Below are 23,251 nucleotides of genomic sequence, written 5' to 3'. Positions count from 1 at the left end.
TTTTGATCCTTGTTTTTGGTTTGCATCCCCTTTGACTTCATACTTCATATCTGATATTTTATCTTTCAGTTCCAACAATTCAGACATGCCTTCATCCTCTAGTTCTTCTTTCTAGGTACTTCATAATGAGTCACTAATGTTATACGCAATTTCCGTTTAACACTTCCTAATATGCTGACAAAATCACATATTTCCAGTAGGTTATTTTCCATCAGGTTGTTCAATGTTCCTACCACCTCTTCGTGCAACTGTTCCATTTTGTTGACAATGTAGGTGTTGGAATTATTGTAAATAAGTTATCCTGATTCTGGTATGACTGTCGAAATGCTTGCTAATAGAATTAGGAGTGTCTTGAGCCCTGGGAAAGTTTCACCTTATTCAACAAAGAGGAACTACCCCAGGGGTCCGGCGCCTGTTTGAACCATTGTGTGAAGATTGCGGGAGATCGGGAAAGAGACTGTAAAGGTGTTACCTTGAAGGAGCATATGGTCATAATCAAAGAACCTTTTGTAGCTGAGAGATATTCCTCTCTTTCCTTTGATCAGCTTGAAACTTCCTGTAACTTGGACACTCCCAAAACACAATAAGAGACTTGGTGAGAGGAGACATCTTCAGAGTGTGTCGGAGGATTGAGACGCGAGCAGTCCCCGACCCTCTCACTGCAAATAAAGTTGACTCAATTCTCTGTGATTTCCTTCTTTCAGATTGGTGATACAAATGTCTGGTGTTTAAACCTAACAGTAGGAGTTCTGTTGACTGTACATGAGTAAACTCTGAACTGGCATGTCTTTACTGTCCCTCTGATGATCTTGGATTGGCCTCAGATGACAAGTGTTCAACCGCCAACTTCCAGTTCTAATGAAACAGCAACAACTCTCCTCACTGCCATCTGCCTGGTTTGTAGTGTTTGGGGGGATTTAGCTGGCTCATAATTCAGTGAGCAGGTCAGCGGTGCCTCCAAATGTTGCACCCTGCATTTTCGCTTGAAACACAGGGAGAAATAATCACAATAGTGGTTCGTTGTTGCTTCCTCAATCCAACTTTAATGATATCTTTATCAACACAAAGACCCATAATATACAATTACACCCATATATATATATATATATATATATATATATATATATATATATATATATATATATATATATATATATATATATATATATATATATATATATTAGCAACACATTAGAACCCAAAACAAAATGTACAATTACACCTGTTCAATATACGGTCATAACTTGTTTTATCTTTTTTTTTTACAACTTCAAGAAGTCCTTCTCAACTATTCAACAGGCTAAACAATGAAATATCAATAACATAAATTCCTTGCTATGACTGTCATCGACACTCTACAGGGTAATGGCGACCGAAGGTAGCGTACTGAATATTACATACATGTGCATGACCCAGGACTCGGACATTCACGCTCGCATTTCAAAAGTAAATAAACAATACTAAACATTATCTTCTCTCTCACACGCTAAACAGTGTATATTGCAAACCACAAACTCAACCGGCCTCTACAACAACCAGCATACCTTGAAACACAGGGAGAAATAATCACAATAGTGATTCGTTGTTGCTTCCTCAATCCAACTTTAATGATATGAAGAAGATCTCCCGTGCTGGGGTCAAGGTACCAATAATTGAATACCGATATACATCTAATCCAAACTAGTGGTGTGGGCATCAAGGCATCAATAATCGAATATCGATATACATCCAATCCAAACTAGTTGCACATCCCAAACATGCGATCGTTAATAAATTAAACACTTTAGCATGTCACATAAGCCATTTTTGTATATAAAAAATGTCTAGTTGGTTCCTTCAAAAGGAATAACATCAAAACTAAAATACGTGAAACAATAAAAAAATAGGTAAATTTGTATGGGCACTGTTCTTAAAGCAGCACATCCTGTATATAACAGCAAAATGTTGTCACATTTAGCGCCAAACAATGCTTAAAATGTGAATGTGGAAAAAATATGTTTTTGTACATTTACAACAATATTTAGGAAATTAAATATGTATTTCTAAACAATACATGTTAGACTTAAATGTTTAATCCACAATCCAAAAGTCAAAATGTTGATACTAAATCTAAATTATAAATATTACATCCATATCTAAAAGTGGAGAGGCTATGTCACTACACCAGCCAACATTAATACACCCGCCGGGTCCCAGTCATCATAAAAAGACAACACGGAATGTGTGAAGAAAAGGTGGCTCAGTCGTACTTAGTGGATGGCCATTTGGAAGCAGTTGTGTAGATATTCATACAACTGTCACTGGCATGGAGCGGTTCAAGGATCCTCAAGGCTACTTCACCATCTGGAAAACCGACTGAATTCGAGTGATTGATTCAGGTAATAATTAGAATTTCTCGCAGTACGTAACTCTGAACACGGCATTACAAATAACCGTTACTTTGTTGAGTGCATGCGATTTGTAGAACCATAATACGACAAGTGTTTAGGGTACTGTTTGTATGTAAACTGGGGCGAACAGTGTGAATGGGTTTACAACCTTTTTTGATTCAAGAGAATTGGCTAGCATGCTCGGTCAACAGATCAAGGATTTGGTTAATTGTCAGAAAAGTCAAGCACGTCCACGCAACTCAGAAGAGCCATCCGTGAATCTGTGTCGGTGTGACAGAGATTGTGGGAATTTCCCCAAGCTTCCATTTAAAGCATGTTGTGGTACAGTCTCACTGAGTTGAGCTGCTTTTTTTCGACGCACATGAGATCTGCTCATGGAGTGATAAAAAATTGCGGCCCAATCACACGCCTCTCCACACCAGAAAAGACCGTTTTCTGCTGAAAGAGGATTCTGTTTGTGCTGTCTTCTGGGCAAAAGGGACGCCCCTTCTGGTTTGATTCAGGCAATTGGTTCAGGTCAGATGGATTATTTAAAGCTGGCGTTCCCGTGTCACACATTTGTGGGTTCCTTATGCAAATAGATTACCAAAACACGCGCAATAAAAACCTCGCCCAAGCAGGTGGCACCGGCAAAGCCGGGCCCATCTGCTTGTATTTTTAAATAATGAACATGGATCATTAATGGTGAAGGATCACAGTAGCACTTATTTTCATAAATACATATTTAAGATGCTAATTATTAAGATAAAAAATTCTAAACTACATTTTAAACATGGTTTGGTACTACATTTGACAATATGTTGCTGTTAATTTCTGCACGTGCTGCTGTATAAAATTTGCAGGTGCTGAATTGTATATATTTCCCTTGCAAAATGAATTAAAATAATTGCAATTAGGCGGCCTGGTGGAACGAGTGGTTAGTGCGTCGGCCTCAGCTCCGGGGTCCTAGGTTCTAATCCAGGTCGGTCCACCTGTGTGGAGTTTGCATGTTCTCCCCTGGGCTGCGTGGGTTTCCTCCCACATTCCAAAAACATCCATGGTAGGCTGATTGGACACTAAATTGCCCCTAGGTATGCGTGTGAGTGTCCAAGGTTGTCCGTCTCCTCATGCCCTGCGATCAGCTGGCTATCGATTCAGGGTGTCCCCTGCCTCTGGCCCGGAGTCAGCTGGGATAGGCTCCAGCACCCCCCGAGAATCTAATGAGGATAAAGAGGTTCAGAAAATGAGATGAGATGAGATAATTGCAATTAAGGTTGTACAGGCTTCTTACGGATTCTCGAGATACTGGAATATTTTTTATTGTTTTTATGTATTTTACTCTTTTTTTCACTCATTTTCATTTTGTGTGTTTGTTTGTCATCCTTGATATGTCTTTAGATATGAAACTCCTACGGACCTATGGAGTTTCTGAAAAAAAAAATGACAGACAAAAATCCCACAACTGGGAAGTGCTACTGTACTGTAGTTAAAAATTCTAGTTGCTGAGATGGATTCATGCCTTTTTAAGATGGTTTAAGGTATGAGTATCTTACATTACAATTGTGGTCATAGCTCACGGAACTTGTGAGTGAAGACACCAAGGCCAGTTCAACAAAGTCCATTGATAAGGACCTATCGATTGTCACACCTGCGCGTGAGTTTCCTGGTCTTCTGGTTGCTCCCGTGCCCCGCCGCCGGCCGCCTCCCTCCCGCTCACCGTAGGCAGGACATCATCTGGCCCCTCTCCGCCGGTGCGACAGTTGAGTAAAAGCGGGGGCAACGGGACACTGCGAGCCAGCTCCTCCATGTGCCGGGCGAACTCCTTGGTCTTGTACTGCGTCACCTTGGCCAGCTCTAACGTCTTGGCCGAAGTGATGATGGGGATGTGGCGGGCGATCTCCAGGGCACGCTGGAGCTTCTCGATGCCTTCGGTGCGGAAGAACTCGTTGACGGCCCACTCCGTCTTCTTCAGGTGGCCGCGGACCATGCCCAGCAGGGCCAAGTTGAGGACTAAGGTCACAGAGAAGGTCACCAGACAGACGCCCACGTAGTACACCCCAAGGCCGCTGTAGGTGTAGGCCACGCGCACAGTGACGCTGTAGTTGCCACTCTCTGAAACACATTTGTAGCGACCACGGTCCTCAAAGGAGACAGTGGTAATGTTGAGTTCGCCTGTTTCCTTGATGATCCACTTTCCACCTGCAAGGACATAGACAGACAATTTTTAATTTTTAATCTTGTTAAATCCATTCAGTTCAACTGCTTCGGCATGTAGAATGGTGAATCTGAATTTGTTAAAATGCTAACACTGTTTTAACCACAAGGAATACTCCCATCTGTGGTAGTTTATAAAATCATTCATTAAATCATTGACTTTTTTGTTCCATTTATCCTCACAAGGGCATAAAATAGTGAAAAACATTCACGTGTATGTATTATTTATAGAATACATTTTAATAGTCGTCGCCTCGAGGTGTAGAGGTTCACTCACTGACTTCGGTGCTGGCAGGCGCGGGCTCAATTTCTGCTGGGGGCGGTATGATTGTGAGTACGTACGTATGTTCGTTTGTCTCACTGTGTGCCCTACGGCTGACTGGTCACCAGTCTAGGGTGTAGTCTTCCTTTCACCCAAAATTTGCTGAGTTAGGCTCCAGCAACCCCCACAACACTTTCGAGGATGCATGGTATGGTAGATAAATGAATAAAATAATTTTAATAGTCTTCACCTCATCTCTACTACTACTATCGACAGTCATGGTCTTATCCTTTTTGGAGAGTTTTGGCTTTGGACAGTGTGATCTTGAGGGTATCAGTCGTTCTACCTACTTGGATCCCCGAACAGGAGTCGTCCACCGGGGCCGTACCATCTGACGTCACTGCGGACCCCCGTCACGTTACACTCGATCAGGGTAGTGGTTCCCTCCTTAAGCACTACAGCACCAGATATGGTTTCCACATCCGTTCGGTTCTCGGCACAGTTTACCGCACAGATCCAAAGTAGCAGCAGCATAGAGATCGTCATAGCGGCTACCATGTTGATGATGGGCAGACCTGCAAAAACAGTATATAAAAAACAGTTCTACAGTAGTCAATACATATCAGCCATTACAGTTACATGTGCAGTGGAAACTCCTGAATTAATTCCTTCGTTGGCATTGATGGTGAAAGAGGCCCAATCTATTTGAAATATGAGGGCTGCGGTTGAATGGGAACGTTTCATTGCCACTGACGTCGCCAGACGTCCAATTCATTATGACTGGCAGGGACAGGCCTCACTTCCCAGTCATAATGGATTGGACGTCTACAACTATCAATGGCAGAAAATGTTTAACTTCAAACTATCCACATTTGAAAACAAACATGAAGTGGAAGAACGTTAAAATGTTGTAAAAGTTTTGTTTTTTTCACACCTGCACACAAATAAATTGCTAACAAAGCATGTCTTACTTGGGTCCAGGTGGACGAGCAATATTGGAATCCTCTACCGACATAAACTATTTCGAATGTTAAAATCTAACTATCAATTATGTTAATGTACAAAGTCACCCAGTCTTTCACATATATAATCCCTGTTGTCAAAGTCGAATCTGCGTGAAGTTAAATAATCACCTTTCGATTCGGCTGTATCGTTTACTTCCGCATTAAGTTAGTAGGTGGTGTGGTAGGTGTGGCATGACCTGAGGGAAAATGTTTGCCTTTTTTATTATACGCCAGTTAGTACTTATATTTATTATTTATTTTTCAAATATACGACTTGTATTAATGAAGCTCAAATCTAGATGACAACATTTGGTTTTGTATTTACAATCTACGTACAGTTCGGTCTTATTTTGTAGCATTTAACCGGAACTTATTGTCCGAAGCCATGCCTGTATGAGGAGACGCGATTGTGACGTGGCTGGCAAAGCTCACTCGATAACAAAAAGATGAGCAACATTAAGTACTTTTCTATTCTTAATGGCTTCGAACTCTAAGATCAATGATACGTGATCGAATCCTAAAGTTACACCTTGAATGTATTCATGTTGTTGTTGCTGTTGTGTAAGGGGGAAACTGCACGTTGGCTAGTTTATTTGCTAGCATACACACTTTGACAGCTGGAAAGGAATAAAGCGACGAGGTGAGTTGTTTACAAAAATGATGGGCTCAGAAAAAACTAACCTTGTATAAAAATGCAGTAACGTTGACAAGTTTGTTTTTTCTGGTAATATTGGCTTTTTACTGTAAAGTTCTTGCTATGTATCCAGTGGAAAGTTGGTTAAATGAATGCAAAATAAATAAATAATTTAAAAAAATAACCAAATACTCTTAAGTAATCGTTGATGAATTCACGCAGCTAAATAATAATATTTCAATAGTTTAAATCAGATAAGGTTCAACTCACGCGTATGTATACACCGCTGTTTATTTTATGACTCTAAGAGGGATTTAAAATTTAATGGGATTTTAAACCTGACTGTGAAATACAAAACCCAACTTGAAACACCACCTATCTTAAAATCCTAACCTTGGAGTGAATTCCAACTTCTGCTCCACCCTGTTTATTAAATGCCTCTCTAAAACTCATTTAGACACTTTTCAGCTTTTCAGAAGTCAGAACACCCGGCATGTGAGAATCGAATATGTCGAACTGCGAAGACAACGTGTCCGAGGTCCAAGATGCCATGACGCCTGACGGCGCCTTGGCAAGCTCGCTTGATGTGTCGACAGATGTGGCACCCACAAGGAAAGCCCGGAGGAGGGCGGAGGCCCAACCCCGACTGGGAGACACATCTAAAGTAGACGAGCACCCAGAAGAGGTATTTGGCAATCATACAGAATAAAAGGCTTTATTCACAAAACATTAGGCCAAAGTAAATACTGGTTTTACATTTTTTTATTTTTAATCTTATTTTTAACTTCAGCCATGTAAAGTAGTACCATATTGCCCCGATTATAAAATGATGTTTTTTGGATTGCAATAACACTAAAAAAGTGGGGGTCGTCTTATTTTAGAGATCATACTCATTCCCAACGCTAGATGGCGCTAGATTTCTTTAAAGTGAATATTGAACTTACTGTATTTTCACGACTATTTGGCGCACCGCATTTAAAGGCACAGTGTCAGTAACGAGTGCTATTTCTGTATTTGACACACACACAGGACGCACCACTTTTAAAGGCGCAGCCAGGCATGGCAAAACATACACCAGCTTAAACATACCGACACTGGCTAAAAACATGTTTTTAAAAAGGCAATGGAAGCAAAACTGAGTTCGGTTGTACTTTATTTAGCCATTTTACAATGTACTCATCACCCACAAATCCATCAAAGTCCCCATTTTCTGTGTCCGAATTGAACAATTGTCCAAATGAGTCATCAAAAATGCCAGGTTCCCTCTCTTCATTCTCAGAGTCACTGTCATTGCCATGTGGCTCTACAGAAATGATGCCGGCTTTGGCAAAAGCTCGAACTACCGTGCAAGCAGACACGTTCGTCCAGGCGGCCACAATCCATTCGCAAATCGTAGCGTAACTAGCCCGGCGCTGCCTGCCACCCTTCGTAAAGCTGTGTTCGCCAGCTATCATCCACTGTTGCATGCCGCTCGCAACTTTGCTTTGAAAGCCCGGTTGATGCCGATGTCCAGCGGTTGGAGTTCTTTTGTCAAGCCTCCGGGAATGACGGCAAGCTCTGAGTTCATTTTTGTGACTTGGTTTTTCACTGCTGATGTGAGATGAGCACGCATGGAGTCGCAAATCAAAAGTGACGGCGAGTCATGAAAAAAGCCATCCGGTCGCTTGACATACACCTCACGTAGCCATTCTCTCATTTTCTCCTCATCCATCCAGCCCTTTGGGTTTGCCTTCACGAAGACGCCGGCTGAAAACTTTTCTTTTGGCAGCGTCTTTCGCTTAAAAAAAACACCATAGGTGGTAGCTTCTGCCCATTAGCATGGCAACCGAGAACGACAGTAAAAGCCGACTTCTCGTGCCCCATTGTTCGTATCGCTACCGTGCTGGTGCCCTTCTTCTCCATAGTGTGGTTCACCGGATGTCGAAAGTCAGCGGTACCTCGTCCATGTTCGTTATGTGGTTAGGCTGTATAAGTTTGTCAGTAATCTTCTTGGTGCAGTAGGTGCGCAAAACGGCTAGTTTTTCAATGTAGTCCGCTGGAAGTTGCTGCACCACGGTTGTCCTCGCTCTAATGCAGGGGTCCCCAAACTTTTTCCTGTGAGGGCCACATAACTTTTCCCTTCTCTGATGGGGGGCCGGTGTCAGTTTGTAACAGAAAAAGTGTGACGATCGTAGGGGAGCTTAATTTTTTTTTATTGTTTTCCAGAAAGCCACACAACCAAATAACCCTTTCGAGGTTCTTTACAGAAAAAAAAGTCAGGAAACATATAATAACACTATTAATGAAATAAATAATAACTAAATAACCCTCTCTGAGTTTGTCACAGAAAAAACAGGAAATAAATAACACTATTTATGAAATAAATAATAACTAAATAACTCTCTCTGGGTTCTTCATAGAAAAAAAAGCCATGGAACATTAACTTTCTGTTGTGCCATGCACAATCTTCTCCCTTTGCTCTGAAGTTTATGCACGACACCACAACCGTCATTACAGAATCCCACGTCAACATTTTGCAGCACAGTGCTTGCTGGTGAATTTGGCAGTGGACTCGTAGCGGGGCGGTGAGACCCCTTTTTTCCAACTCCCGGTTCATGCGTCCCATTATTAGACCGCAAGTTTCGGCCACCATGCTAGGAGCCCCGTCAGTCGTGATGCTAGCTAGCTTTGACCAAACCAGGTCCAACTTCTCCATGGTTTGGCACACTTTGTCAAAAATATCCTCTCCCGTTGTAGTCCCTTTGAGACTTTGGAGGGCTGCCAGATCCTCGCATATCTCAAAGTTTGCGCTAACTCCACGAATAAAAATGAGCAGTTGCGCTGTGTCTTGCACATCCGTGCTTTCATCCAGTGCTAATGAAAAAAAGTCAAATTATTTCGTCTTCTGCTGCAGCTGGGCATATACATTACTCCCGATTTCTTCAACGCGTCTGGTCATTGTACTCACCGACAGACTTACAGCATTAAATGCATCTTTCTTCTCGGGACACACCTCCTCCGCGACAGTGTCCATACATTTCTTAACAAACTCTCCGTCAGTGAAAGGCTTACCGCTGCTTGCTATCAATTTAGCAACCCAAAAGCTGGCCCGAACGGATGCCTGGTTCTGCTGAGATAGTAGTCCACTTTTTCGCTTTGAGAGTTTGTCTGCTCGTATTTGGCCTTGCAAGCTATCGCACTTGTCTTTGTGACGGGATTCATAGTGTCGGCAAAGATTGTATTCTTTGAATACCGCCACCGTCTCTTGACAAATGAGACAAACAGCCTTTTCTTTGCATTGAACAAAAAAATAATCGTTTGTCCACTCCAGGTTAAATACCCTGCATTCTGAATCAATTTTTCTCTCACCTAACTCTTTCGCCATTGTTCCGTTCTCAAACAGGTTGCAGTTTTTATATGCTTGAATAGTCCGCGATGGTCCCAGGGCTCCGCCCTCACCTGCGATCGTCCAGATGTCTCGGTAACACTGCTCGTGCATGCAACGGTGGACGTGCCCGCCTGCATCAAAGGGAAACACTCTCCCCGCGCGTGTCACCAAAGAAGCAATGCGAAGCCCCGCTTCACTGGGATGATTTGTGGGCTCAGCAGGGGTGCAATGAACCAAACACAAGATTAAAACGTCCCAGTCTTCAAGGCCAAATAGGAAAAAAAATCTGATAATGTCTCTGGTATTGTTCAGAGGGCCGGTCCAAATGTGCCGGCGGGCTGCATAAAATAAAAAAAAAAAATTAAAAAAAAAAAAAAAAAAAAAAAAAAAACTCCGATAGCGTCTCTGGTATTGTTCAGAGGGCCGGTCCAAATGTGCCGGCGGGCCGTATCCGGCCCGCGGGCCGTAGTTTGGTGACCCCTGCTCTAATGGATAGATGGTGCTGTTTCATAAAGACCAAGACCAAGAATCCACCGCTCCAGTTGATCTTTCAAGCCGGGGCACCTGCCTTGTTCCCACGGAAACTCAGCTTCCTCTTATTGACTTGGCGAAGCTCGTTCTCCAGCTTTCTCCATTTACGAACCATAGATTCGTTTATGTTGAATTCCCTCGCAGCTGCTCTGTTCCCATGTTCCACTGCATGATTGATGGCTTGAAGCTTGAACTGAGCTTCGTAAGCGTGCCTTTGTATTATTCATTATTCGTTTTGCAATAAAGCACATGACCACACTAGTATATGTAGGGGCGTGGCTTTAGCGTCTTCTCACACACATCCCCTCCGCAAGCCTTACCTCACCAATGTCTGCCTTTAGCGTCTGACCCCTCTCACGTCTGCCTTCTCTATATATAAGAAGCGTGTCGGCAAGAAATGCTCAGTCAGGCTTTAAAGCTTACACACGGCGCTCCGCATTATAAGGCGCCGTCTATTTTGGAGAAAATTTAAGACTTTTTAGTGCGCCTTATAGTCGTGAAAATACGGTAACTCCCTAGGCCAAAGCAAACCACTGTCACGAAGAAGCAAAATAAAAAGAGCGGTAGCATGAAGACGAAAAATACAAAATAACGGTAAGAAAGAAAAGAGAGGAAAAGAAAGGAAGAGATAAATGGAGAGAAGTGGGTCGAAGATCGGCCAGGTTAACCGACAGCTGAGAAGTATGATTCAAACTTCCAGATGATGGCGATAAATGAAGCAGTCTTCAAACAATTGCAAAGCGGCTGTGAAATATGGTGTCACAGAGTGTAATATACGGAGATAGAGAGCTAAAAAAGATCGCCTAAAAATGCTCTCAGTCAGAGAAAAGCTTTCCGTGGTCCTCAGAGCGGTCGCTTCCAAGAGCTCAACAGAAGGGTGTTCGCGTACGTGGACGAGAAATGAAAGGCTATCAGCAGAGCTGTCATTCAGCTCAAAGCTGTGGAAATAGCCAAAGAGTTAAACATACCCACCGCTGACTTCAAAGCAAGCCTCGGCTGGTGTAAAAGAATGATGCGGCGTAACGTACTAATGCTGCGACGCAGAGCAAGTCTAGCCTAGCAACTGCCCTCTGACTTTGGAGGGAAGCTGTTGTCTTTTCAGCGCTACGTGATCATCTTGAGAAAAAAGCACTTATCCACTGGATCAGATTGGCAATGCTAGTCAGACTCCTGTTTTTAGTGACATCCCAACACCTGTCACTGTACACAAGAAAGGTGAGATATCTGTTATTTTAAAATCCATTGGAAATGAGAAGAGGCATGTTACCATCGCAGACGGAACCAAACTCTCTCCGTATATGATTTTAACACGTAGGATAGTACCTAAGGAGGCGATGCCAGCGGGCAATATTTTACATGCCCAGGAAAAGGGCTGGATGGAAACCGAGCTTGTCGTGGACTGGCTCAAGGTTGTGTGGGGCAGACGGCTTGGGGGACTCAGAAAAAAAGGAACATGCTGATTTTGCATGCATTTTTTTGGGACACTTGTCAGATCCAGTCAAAAACAAGTGAAGGCAATGAATGGCAACTTGTTGATCATTCTGGGGAGAATGACAAATCAGCTGCATGTGTTGGATGTTGTGGTCAACAAACCATTCAAAGACAATCTGCGAAAGAAATACACAGTGGCTCCTGTCTGGTGATCACGCGCTCACACCGACTGGAGCGGGGGTGGGCAAACCGGTCCTCGAGGGACGCTGTGGGTGCAGGTTTTTGTTCCAACTGATCCAGCACAGATGCTTTGACCACTGAGATTTCTGCAGAAAACAAGAAGCACATGACTGCAATCCACTGATTGCACTTGTAGGACACCAGATTAGTGAAAAGGTGTCCTCTTTTTATGGGTTGGAATGAAAACCCGCACCCATTGTGGCGGCCCTTTGTGGAATAGTTTGCCCACCCATGGACTGGAAAGAGTCAGGTGCCTCCAGTACGTTTGCTCTGTGAGTGGATCCTCCAATCATGGGATGCAATTTCCTCAAAGAGCATCACCCACGGGTTTAAAAAATGCTGCATATCAAATGCCCTGGATGTCGGTGACGATTACGTACTATGGGAGGAGCCAAAGGGTGGGAGTGAGGACAGTGACACTGAGCACTGCAAAGAAGACGATGTTTGTGAGGAGTATTGTTCTGACATGACAGATCTCAACGACTCTGAAGTTTAAATCAGTTTGCATAATTTTATTGCAATGTTTTTCCGTATTCAGATTTGTTTCAAGTCTATTTAATACATTGTTATAATTTGTTTCAGATGTAATGTTATTATTTTCTGGATAAAAATTAAATTTGGTGTTCAAAAAGTATTTTTGCAAACTTAAAAAAGAAGGGGTTGTCATATAATCGGGGTCGTCTTATATTCGGACCAATAGGGTAATCAATCCCTTATTTCCAAATGTAAAGAAAATAGTAATGTTCTTAATAAGGCAGCCCGGTGCCGCAAGTGGTTAGCGCGTCAGCCTCACAGCTCTGGGGTCCTGTGTTCAAATCCAGGTTCCACCCGTGTGGAATTTGCATGTTCTCGCTGGGCCTGCGTGGGTTTTTTCCGCTTACTCAGATTTCCTCCCACATTCCAAAAACATCCATGCTATGCTGATTGGACACTCTAAATTGCCCCTAGGTATGGTGTGAGTGTGCACGGTTGTCCATCTCCTTGTGCCCTGCGTTCGGCTGGCCACCAATACAAGGTATCCCCCGCTTCTGGCCCGGAGTCAGCTGGGATAGACTCCAGCGCCCCCCACGACCCTAATGGGGAAAAAGCAGTTCAGAAAATGAGATGAGGAGATGTGCTTATTAAATGTTTTGAAAACAAGGGTGCTAGAGAAAACTACAGGCTGAAATCTGTGATCAAGCACATGCTCTCAACTGGGTAAAATACAGCAACAATATTTGCACAATTAATTACAATTATTCAGCCCTAATACAATAAAACATTGGTATAAACTGGCAGTTGCTACATAACATCAATATGATTAGTTAACAAATGACCGAGGAGTAGGACTTCAAAGTAGGTGTCCACAAGAATAACAAATCTACCTGAGTGGCAATTTGACAGCCTGTAGTTAAAAAAAAAATACAAAGTGCTTGTTCTCATTAACCAAAGACTAAGGATAATAAATAATGATAACGTCTAATTGAAATAAATACCTCTATTGCATTGTCCAAAAAAAGAAATAATTCTATATGTAATCCTTTGGTAAGAATATTTTTGGGTTATAATATAAATTAAACATTCTCAGATGGAAAAAAAAAATCTGAAACTTTTTTTTGTTCAGTGTCCACCCAAAATATTCACAAAAGTTTAAAAGATAGCAATCCAGAGTCTGGCTTTTCTCCAGTTGACTACATGCCTTTGCTCCTTCTTTTAGTCGCCACCAACTCAGTGTCCAGTTGCCCAAAGAGGTTGGGGTTACTGGGGCGGCTGGGGTAAATCTATCCTCTCCACGGCCACCACCACTGTGACAACTGTGGGTAAGTACATGTCTGAAAATCCACTCTCCACCTAAGATGACCTTTCATCTTCATTATTTTCACCACCATATTGGTTTTTCAGGCCAGGGGCTCACTCAAGTCATCGAGAAAGCCGAGACGTCGCTAGGCATCCCGGGCCCCAGCGTGCTCTTTACCTCGGTGGAAGACGAGGGCGGGTGTGGTGAGGTGGAACAAGTGGCGGGAGGCGCTATGGGGATGCTCACATCGCTCACCAGCGTGGTTCAAAATACTGTATGTCAGCTACCAAAGGGAACACACACCTCATTTCTCATGTGACTACAATTATATACTATTATTTTTAGTCATTAACTTGGCTTTAACAGCGTCGAATCCAGTTTAATCAATGGTAGTCAAGCATTATTATTATCATAGCTAAATGCTTCCCTCTGGAGACTTACTGTTTACTATTGACCAGCGCCATCTAGTTTTAACGCTGAAAAGTGCCACAAAATGTATAGGTTGAATTTAAGTTTCTTTTGTAGTTTACATTCAGCCATATTTTCAACATGCTGCGAGCCAATAAAAATTGAGCAGCGGGCCGGAGTCGGGCCACGTGCTGTATGTAGTATGGTCCCACTGAGCGAAATGCTGAATATGGACACTCATCATAGATATTTGGTGACAGTCTCCCCAGCGTGTGCGTGGTCGGCTCCGTGACCTCCTCCCGGTGGGGAGTGCCCAGAACACCTTCCGAGGGAGGCATCTAGGGGACATCCTGATCAGATGCCCGAGCCAAGTCATCTGGGTCCTCTCGATCCGGAGGAGGGACTCTACCCCGAGCCCCTCCTGGATGATAGAGCTTCTCACCTTATCTCTAAGGGAGAGTCCGGACATCCTGCGGAGGAAACTTATATCAACCGTTTGTATCCGGGATCTTGTTCTTTCGGTCACGACCCACAGCTCATGACCATAGATGAGGGTGGGAACGTAGATCGACTGGTAAACAGAGAGCCTCGCCTTTGGGCTCAGCTCCCTCTTCACTATGACAGACTGATGCAGAGTCCGCAACACTGCAGACGCTGCACGGATGCACCTTTCGATCTCCCGCTCCATTCTTCCCTCACTCGTGAACAAGACCCCAAGATACTTAAACTCCTTCACCCAGAGAGTGACATGCCACCTTTTTCCGACTGAGGACCATGGTTTCAGATTTGGAGGTGCTGATTCTCATCCACACCGCTTCACATTCAGTTGCGAATCATCCCAGCGAGAGTTGGAGATCACGGCCTGGTGAAGCCAAAAGAACCCCATCATCTGCTTAAAGCAGGGAGGCAATATTGAGGCCACCAAACCGGACCCACTCAACACCATGGCTGTACCTAGATATTCTGTCCATTAAAGTAATGAACAGAATTAGTGACATAGGGCAGCCCTGGCGGAGTCCAATCCCCACTGGAAACAGATCTGACTTACTGCCAGCTACCTGACCAGACTCTGACACCGGTCATAAAGGGACCGGACCCCGCGTAGCAGGGGTTCCGGAATCCCATAGTCCCGCAGTACCCCGGTTGACAGCTCTTCCCCTCTCTTTACCCGATTGTCCAAGACATGTGGCCGCAGGTCCGATGACACGACCACAAAGTCGATAATCGAACTGCGCCCCAGGGTGTCTTGGTGCCAAGTGCACATTTGGACACCCTTATGCTTGAACATGGTGTTCATTACTGTCAATTAGAGGTGAGACCCGGGCCTGAAATTTCAATCATTATTTCGGGTTCGGGTCGGTCTTCTCTCTCGCTGGAAAAAAAAAAGTACAGTCATACTTCTACTTACAAATGCCTCTAGGTACGAACGTTTCAGGTTTTTATATACAAATGAATGACTCGATCTACGAAAAATAAGTTACGAAATCCCCCAAAAAGTAAATGCATTTCCTTATCCATTATTTTATTTTGAATTTCCCTTATTAAGCGATTAAAAACTGTACAAATGCAACGTGGGACATATTTTCACTCACTCTCACACACACACACACACACACACACACACACACACACACACACACACACAGTGCACACGTAAATGTCTAAAATGTACTACTAAGTGGACAGCTTTCGGCACTGGTAGGACGGGCTCTTGATATCTTTCTTCTCCCGGGTTGGCTCTATTTGCCCCACCTTCACTTTCAGATGCAACCTATCGAGGGTTATTTGCTTTTGTCTTCACTTCGAAATATTCCCAAAATGATGCACACAAATGTCCCCACAATAGAATAACGCACAACCACTTGCCAATGAGTAGTATATACGCCATTTGCACTGACTAACTGGAAAAAAAACACTGAAAAGATGCAACGCTCTGCCCAGTGCTCGTAGAGACATTACACGAGGGAGTTGCGACCAGAGAGACAGTACCCATGATGTTCTTATGAGCAGCCTCTCGCGTCCGCTGTACGCTCGTATATCAAAATTTGTCTCGTATCTCAAGATAAATATTTGCCCGAAATTTTACCCGTATCTCAAATTGCTCGTATGTTGGGGCACTCGTATGTTGAGGTATGACTGTACTAAAAATATGTGTGGTCTCGCTCTTTTTTTTTTAAAATAAATAAATGTTTATAAAAATGTATACTAAAACGATGTGTGGATCCTAAACTAAGGAATACTTTTTATAAAATAAATAATTTGGAATTTTGGATCAAACAGAGAAGACGCTGTAATGTTATTTCAATTGGAGGGGAGCCGCAGAGCCATAGCATCCTCAACGCGCGTCTCAGGAACGCCGCAAGAAGTTATGGATAAGCTAAACGTACCGGTACCGGTAATTTTGGAAAAGATTCAAATTGTTTGTTGAATATGCTAAAGAAACCTGCGTTGGCTTCGCTGAATGTAGTCAATGTTGCGCTTTGCTCTCATATGAGAGCAAAAAGACTGGCACCTCGATGCTTAGCAGGCATTCAAACAGTATATTATCATATAAAACATGTAAATGTTTATACAGTCTTGCTTAACTTAGATTTCATTGCAAAAGACAGGCTTTAATCTGTTATCATAAATCACCCGACTCAGGTCGGCAGACCCGAATCCTCACAAATAATAAATGAAATTTCGGGTTTGGTTTGGGCTCGGGTCGGGTTTCTAATCCGTCGGGCCGTGTCGGGTCGGGCTGGAATTTTTAGGGCTGATCTTAGCTGTACTTTCAATCCACGACGAGCTAAGAAGTTCCACAATAGAACACCACTCGGGTTCCGATCAGGGGGGGCATTCTTCCCATTCACTCCCCTCCAGGTCTCACTGTCATTGCCCCTTGAGGCATTGATGTCCCCCAGCAGAAAGATGGAGTCCCGCGAAGGAGCACTCCCTAGCACCACTTCCAAGGACTCCAAAAACGGTGGGTACTCTGAACTGCTCTTTGCTGCATATGCACAACAGTCAGGTCCCGTCCCCCCACCCGAAGACGGAGGGATGCTACCCTCCCGTCTACCGGGACAAACAACCAACATACAGGCACCGGGCCGGGGGCAATAAGTATGGCCTCACCTGCTCGGCACCTCTCACCGTGAGCGACTCCAGAGTAGAAGTGTCCAACCCCCCCTCGAGAGGAGTGATACCAAAACCCAAGCTGTGCGTAGAGGTGTGCCCGCACATGGATCCGAAATTTCTCATCCTTACGCACCAGGTCAAGCTCTTTCCCGACCAGAGAGGTGACATTCTACGTCCCAAGAGCCAGTTTCTGCAGCCGGGGTTTGGACCGCCAAAGATCCCTCCTTTGGCTGCCGCCCAACTGTCGACGCACCCAACCTCTTTGGCCCCTCTCACAGGTGGTCAGCCCATGTGAAGGGTAACCCACGTCGTGTCTTCGGGCTGTGCCAGGCCAGAACCCATGGCGCTCGCCATCATGCCCCTCCTCCAGGCCTGGCTCCAGAGTGGGGCCCCGGTGACCCATGTCAGGGCGAGGGAATCATAAGAGGTCTTCTGAGCCATTCTTTGTCTGGTCCCTCACTTCAGACCAGTTTGCCATGGGTGACCCTACCAGGGGCACAAGGCCCCAGACAACATAGCTCCAAGGATAACTGGGACACACAAACCCCACCACCAAAATACGGGGGGCAAATTTGTTTTCTTTTCTTATTAGTATTACTATTATTTTTAACTTTTTCGGAACAAATGACTTAACTCTGTAAAGCACTAAGCTGTGGCCAATACGTGGCAATACTTCCGTTTTGGCGTTAACGGTGCGATCCCATGCTTGCAGGGAAAGACGGTAATCAGCGGTGGCTTGGATGCTCTGGAGTTCATCGGGAAGAAGACAATGGACGTGATTGCCGAGGGTGACCCTGGCTTCAAGAAAACCAAAGGCCTCATGATCACAAACTCCACTCTCTCTCAGGTTAACACATTAAGTTACGAAGGAAGACCAATGAAAGTCCATAGGCCAAGGTTTTTTTCTCTCTCATCATCAGGTATTAAGGGAGGCCAAAGAGCGAGAGCAGCTTCAAACAGAAGTGTCATTGGACTCATTGGAGAAGAAGACAGTGGCTCACTACGGGGTGCTCTTCGACCAGTACCAGGGCTTGGCCCACCTTGAGGCTCTGGAGATGCTCTCTCGGGAGAGCAAGTCCAAAGTAAGTTGGGCAGGATGCTATTTTTTAATTTTTATTTTTTATTTTTAAATAAGGATATTTTGCATTTTTTCCACTGACAGGTAAAGTCCGTGTTGATGACACTCTCAGGAGATGAGTTAGGTAAGCTCCGAGGAGAGCTGGAGCTCATCAAGGATGCCTTCTCTAATATGGAGTTTGATGACGAGGATGTAGACGAAAAGAGAGGTACAAAGTCAATTAGTGCATTCCAAGTTCAAAATGTATTTCCTGTCCAGCGGTTGTCAACACAGGTAGTTTTGTGTCATTTCCAGACCAAGATGGATCTGACTTTGAAAGTGAGCTCAACCAGACCTTGGAGGGTCTAGCTGTCTCCACTACAGCCGAAAAACTCAGCAAGGTACACAAGATATATGCATGCACCCGTGGCCGGATGATTCGCTGAAAGACGTTTCGCCGACGGACGTTTGACAGAGGGACAGGTCACCGAATGGACGTTCCACCGAACGGTCAATCGGCCGAACGCCCGAACGGAGCTTCCGCCGAGCGGAAGTATCACCGGCGCGCTCGCCCCGCCCCCGGATCGTGTGTACAAGTTTTTCAACCTCGGCCCGCGGGCCATTTACGGCCGTTACAGATAACATTCATTTAGGAATAACAAGGGCATGTACTGCTGCCCCCCACAATAATAAGGGCATGTACTGCCCCCCGCTGGGCATATTTCTAAATACAAGTACACGGCATATAATGACCGCACTCGTGTTAATTTCATCCTAAAACAGCATTTAATGATCAAATACAAATACTGGAGCTCTTTGGACATTAGAACCAAGCCCAGGGAAGTGAATTCCTCGGTAAAATGTCGCGATAAGGCAAAAAAACGTCTATGTATATACGACCATTAGCCAAACGGCTCAAAATGCGTTTAATGATTAAATACAAATACTAGTATTTGTATTTAATCATTAAACGCTGTTTTCGGCTGGATTTGACCGAATTTGGGGGACATTTTGAGCCATTTGGCGAATGGCTCTGTTCTTAAAATGGCCGACAAGCGACGACGTCGAGCTCCGAGGAATTCACTTCCCTGGGCTCGGTTCTAATGTCCAAAGAGCTCCAGTATTTGTATTTGATCATTAAATGCTGTTTTAGGATGAAATTAACATGAGTGCTGTCATTATATGCCGTGTACTTGTATTTAGAAATATGCCCAGCGGGGGGCAGTACATGCCCTTATTATTGTGGGGGGCAGGCAGTACATGCCCTTGTTATTCCTAAATGAATGTTATCTGTAACGGCCGTAAATGGCCCGCGGGCCGAGGTTGAAAAACTTGTACACACACGATCCGGGGGCGGGGCGAGCGCGCCGGCGAAACTTCCGCTCGGCGGAAGCTCCGTTCGGCCGTTCGGCGTTCGGCCGTTCGGCGTTCGGCCGATTGACCGTTCGGTGGAACGTCCATTCGGCGACCTGTCCCTCCGTCAAACGTCCGTCGGCGAAACGTCTTTCAGCGAATCATCCGAGCACCCATGCACCTCATTTGTCTGTTTTCAATCAAATGCTACTTTACACCCTGACAGGCTTGTAGAGGAGCATGCAGTGTGACTGTGTATCTGAACAAGTCTTCGCAGGACATTAAGGAAGGTGAAGACGAGAGGACCAAACTCACTGTGGAGGTATGGACACACAGAATGAGACGGCACCATCTTGTGGAGTATGTTCTAGCAACTGTTTTACTGCACTGTTATAGTCAACAAGTTATTAATTATGAAACAACTTTTATTGAAATAGAAACCAAGATGTGGCTCCCCTACATTACCTTTAACCTCCTAGGACCTAAGGTCCACACATGTGGGCATCATATTTTTGGTAGTCACAAGACTACAATGTTAAATTTTGGACTACAAAGGCCTGGTGTCCACTTATGATGTGGACATCATTTTTCTCAGAGACTACATCATGTAAAAAGATAATTCTTTGTTTTTATATGCATCAGGTCCCAATTAGTCTAAATGTCAAAGAGAAAATAAAAATGCATGCCTTGCAAGAGTCTGGGTCTTGGGAGGTTAAGTGAACAAATTTCAATTAATCCTTATTGCACCAGCTTTTAACTGGCCATTAACACATGCTTGTCACTGTGTGCTATGTTTAAGCATTTTTCGTGTAATTAGCACTTGATGTCATTTGATTTTCTGCTCCAAAGTTACTTTTATTAATTTGCTTTCCTTAGGAGGTGAACAACGCCGCTATCAGGAGTCTGGCTGAGCTGACTGCACGCTCCATTGAACTTTTCCACAAGCTGGGTGAGACCCTGCTCCTCTCCAATGGCGAAGTTGAAGCAAAAGTCCTATCACAGTAAGAAATTATTCATGGTTTATTTGAAACCAATCTTTGCTTAGCGTTGCTCACGTGCTTTTTTAGTGTGGGGGTTGTCTAAAATTGTGGTATGCTCCTCCCAACTACTACATGACAATATGCCAAAGTGTCATTGTGTTCGCTGTGGCAATAACAATAAAAAAAAATCCAAGAATAAATATCTTTGTCCTTAATTTTTTATAAAATGTTTTTGTGTACTGTGAAAATATGAATAAAATCCTGTCCTTCCTTTTCCATTGCCAACCACAGGCTGACAGTTGTGCTGTGTAAAGAAGTCTCGTTGCTTTCCAAACATTTTACCTCCTGTTTAACAGAAGCCGGGGTGAGTAAGATCAAATAATCTAACAAAATGTAAAGATTATCTGAGTTTTTTTTTCCAGTCAAATGAGAAGGGAGAATTCCTCAACCCGGTCATAACAGGAGTCTTCCTTGAGGTTTGTATCTGAATTTTGGAGGCAGGCCTCCAGGCTACTTTAGTAATTTAGTACAGTAAGCACTGATCTGAAAGTTTAGGAGAGCATAAGCTCATTCAAATCAAAAGGTAATGATCATTTATTTATTTCATTTTCACTATGCTAATGTTAAAAACGCCCTCATGGAGAACAGTCTGAAGTTTAGCTTTAAAAGACAAGCCACGTATCCGAAGCACTAAACAATAGTTCTGTTTTACTCGCAGGCGTCCAACAGTGCGTCCTACATCCAGGATGCCTTCCTGCTCCTGATGCCCATCGTGGAGATATCCCACATCCAGAGAAGAGCCAGCATACACCAGGACACCTGAATAAGAGGCCCTCCCTCTGCTTTTTTTTTTAAAAACGTCGTCAGTGTTTTTAATTGTATTAATTCCACTGTCCACTCTGCAGAAAAGGAAAAACTACCACTTATCCTCATTAAGAATTGTTATTGCAGGTTGTGACCAGTACAAAAGCTTCCCTTTGAATACTATCAAACCTCAGGTGTTCATAAATGTTGAAATGTGTGTCGGACAGTTTAAAATAAAATTTAAAAAAATACTGGCATAACATGTGTAAACTCTCATTCCACCACTGGAATAAAATATGACTGCTTGTCATACAAAAGTAAAAGCAAAAATATAAATGTACAAAAGTGTTTACCTACAAATGTAAAATATTTTATGATCAATGTATATTTATATAATTACACACGTATCATTTCTTTCATATCACTTTAGGTCTATTAATATAATTTATATCGTGTATCATATAAACATAGAAATGCAAGCATGTGATATTCAATTCGTAATTAATGGCAGCATGATGACCCTGACAACGATGGGTGGTGTTGAAAAAGAGTGAATGTATTCACCATAGGTGAAACCTACATTAACATAAATGGGTCAGCCGATCAATATATTTGTCATACAATGTGGCATGATAAAAAAAATATGGATATGTTTATTTTATATGTAATACGGGAAATTATTTAATATATTACTACACACATTTGCACCAGGAAGACATTAAATAAGGGATTTTGTTACAGTAAATACACAAAACAAAGTAGGGTATACGTACGTTTATTTTTGGAAAAATAATATTCAGGGTGGTCCGGCGGATGAGTTGTTAGCATGTCGGCCTCACAGTGATGGGGTCCTGGGTTCAAATCCAGGTTGGTCCACCTATGTGGTGTTTGCATGTTCCTCTGTGTGGGTTTTTTCCGAGTTCTCCGGTTTTCTCCCGGATTCCAAAAACATGCATGGTAGGCTGGTTGGACAATCTAATTTGCCCCTACCGCATTGTGCCTGAAGTCAGTGGAATAGGCTCCACCACCCCCGTGACCCGAGTGAGGACAAAGCGGTTTAGCAAATGAATGAATAATAATATTCAACACCCTGCAATCGCTGGAGAAGACCATCCAAGTGTACCCAAACAGTAAACCATGGATGACTAGCCAGGTCCGATCACTCCTCCGGGCCCGAAATGCGGCCTTCAGATCCGGTGACAGGGCACTCTACAGCGCAGCTCGCATCAACCTGAAAAGAGGCATTAAGGCTGCCAAAGCAGACTACAAGGGGAAGATAGTTGGCAACTTGACGACCCCCAAACGATGTGGCAGAGCATACGGACCCTCACCAACTACAAGGGCCGAGCTGCGACTCAAATGCGGCACTGGCAGAGGACCGAACCTTCAGTACGTCCCACACCAAGCTCAGGAAGAAGCTCCGCCCCACTCATTGTGGAGATAGTGGCTTGAGACGTGTGCTCCATGCAGTCAACCACAGGAAGGCCACTGGACTGGATGGAACACCAGGCAAAGTACTTACGGGCTGTGCTGACCAACTAGCACCAGTCTTCACAGACATTTTCAATCTTTCACTAGAACAATTCTTAGTCCCAGCCTGTCTAAAATCGGCCACCATCATCCCAGTACCCAAGAAGTCACCTGCTAACAATCTGGGCAATTACCGCCCAGTAGCTCTCACACCAATCATCACTAAATACTTT

General features: G+C 43.8%; 2 protein-coding genes across 3 annotated transcripts; one reads left to right on the top strand and one right to left on the bottom strand.

The window, feature by feature from the left end:
* Positions 1–3,661: 3,661 nt before the first annotated feature.
* Positions 3,662–6,060, bottom strand: LOC144067891 (microfibrillar-associated protein 3-like). 2 transcript variants are annotated; one of them, XM_077591952.1, is made up of 3 exons: positions 5,979–6,060; positions 5,196–5,420; positions 3,662–4,568 (listed from the first exon to the last, which is right to left on the bottom strand). In XM_077591952.1, the coding sequence occupies exons 2-3, from the start codon at positions 5,401–5,403 to the stop codon at positions 4,012–4,014; spliced, it is 765 nt and encodes a 254-aa protein (XP_077448078.1). In that variant the 5' UTR covers positions 5,404–5,420; positions 5,979–6,060; the 3' UTR covers positions 3,662–4,011. The 2 variants fall into 2 exon arrangements, with proteins under 2 accessions (XP_077448078.1, XP_077448077.1); XM_077591951.1 differs by lacking the exon at positions 5,979–6,060 and adding an exon at positions 5,817–5,972.
* fam114a2 (family with sequence similarity 114 member A2) lies at positions 6,029–21,808 on the top strand. Its single transcript, XM_077591947.1, has 13 exons — positions 6,029–6,489; positions 6,952–7,168; positions 13,749–13,851; positions 13,934–14,103; positions 18,067–18,201; positions 18,275–18,436; positions 18,517–18,640; positions 18,727–18,812; positions 19,991–20,086; positions 20,641–20,765; positions 21,036–21,108; positions 21,167–21,220; positions 21,463–21,808. Exons 2-13 carry the CDS (start codon positions 6,992–6,994, stop codon positions 21,565–21,567), a joined length of 1,410 nt encoding a protein of 469 aa, XP_077448073.1. The 5' UTR covers positions 6,029–6,489; positions 6,952–6,991; the 3' UTR covers positions 21,568–21,808.
* The last annotated feature ends 1,443 nt before the right edge of the window (positions 21,809–23,251 follow it).

This window comes from Stigmatopora argus, chromosome 22 (assembly GCF_051989625.1).
Source record: "Stigmatopora argus isolate UIUO_Sarg chromosome 22, RoL_Sarg_1.0, whole genome shotgun sequence".
In the NCBI taxonomy this organism is placed as follows: domain Eukaryota; kingdom Metazoa; phylum Chordata; class Actinopteri; order Syngnathiformes; family Syngnathidae; genus Stigmatopora; species Stigmatopora argus.
Note: the sequence above shows the minus strand (reverse complement) of the source record. Positions and strands in the feature narration are given on the sequence as shown.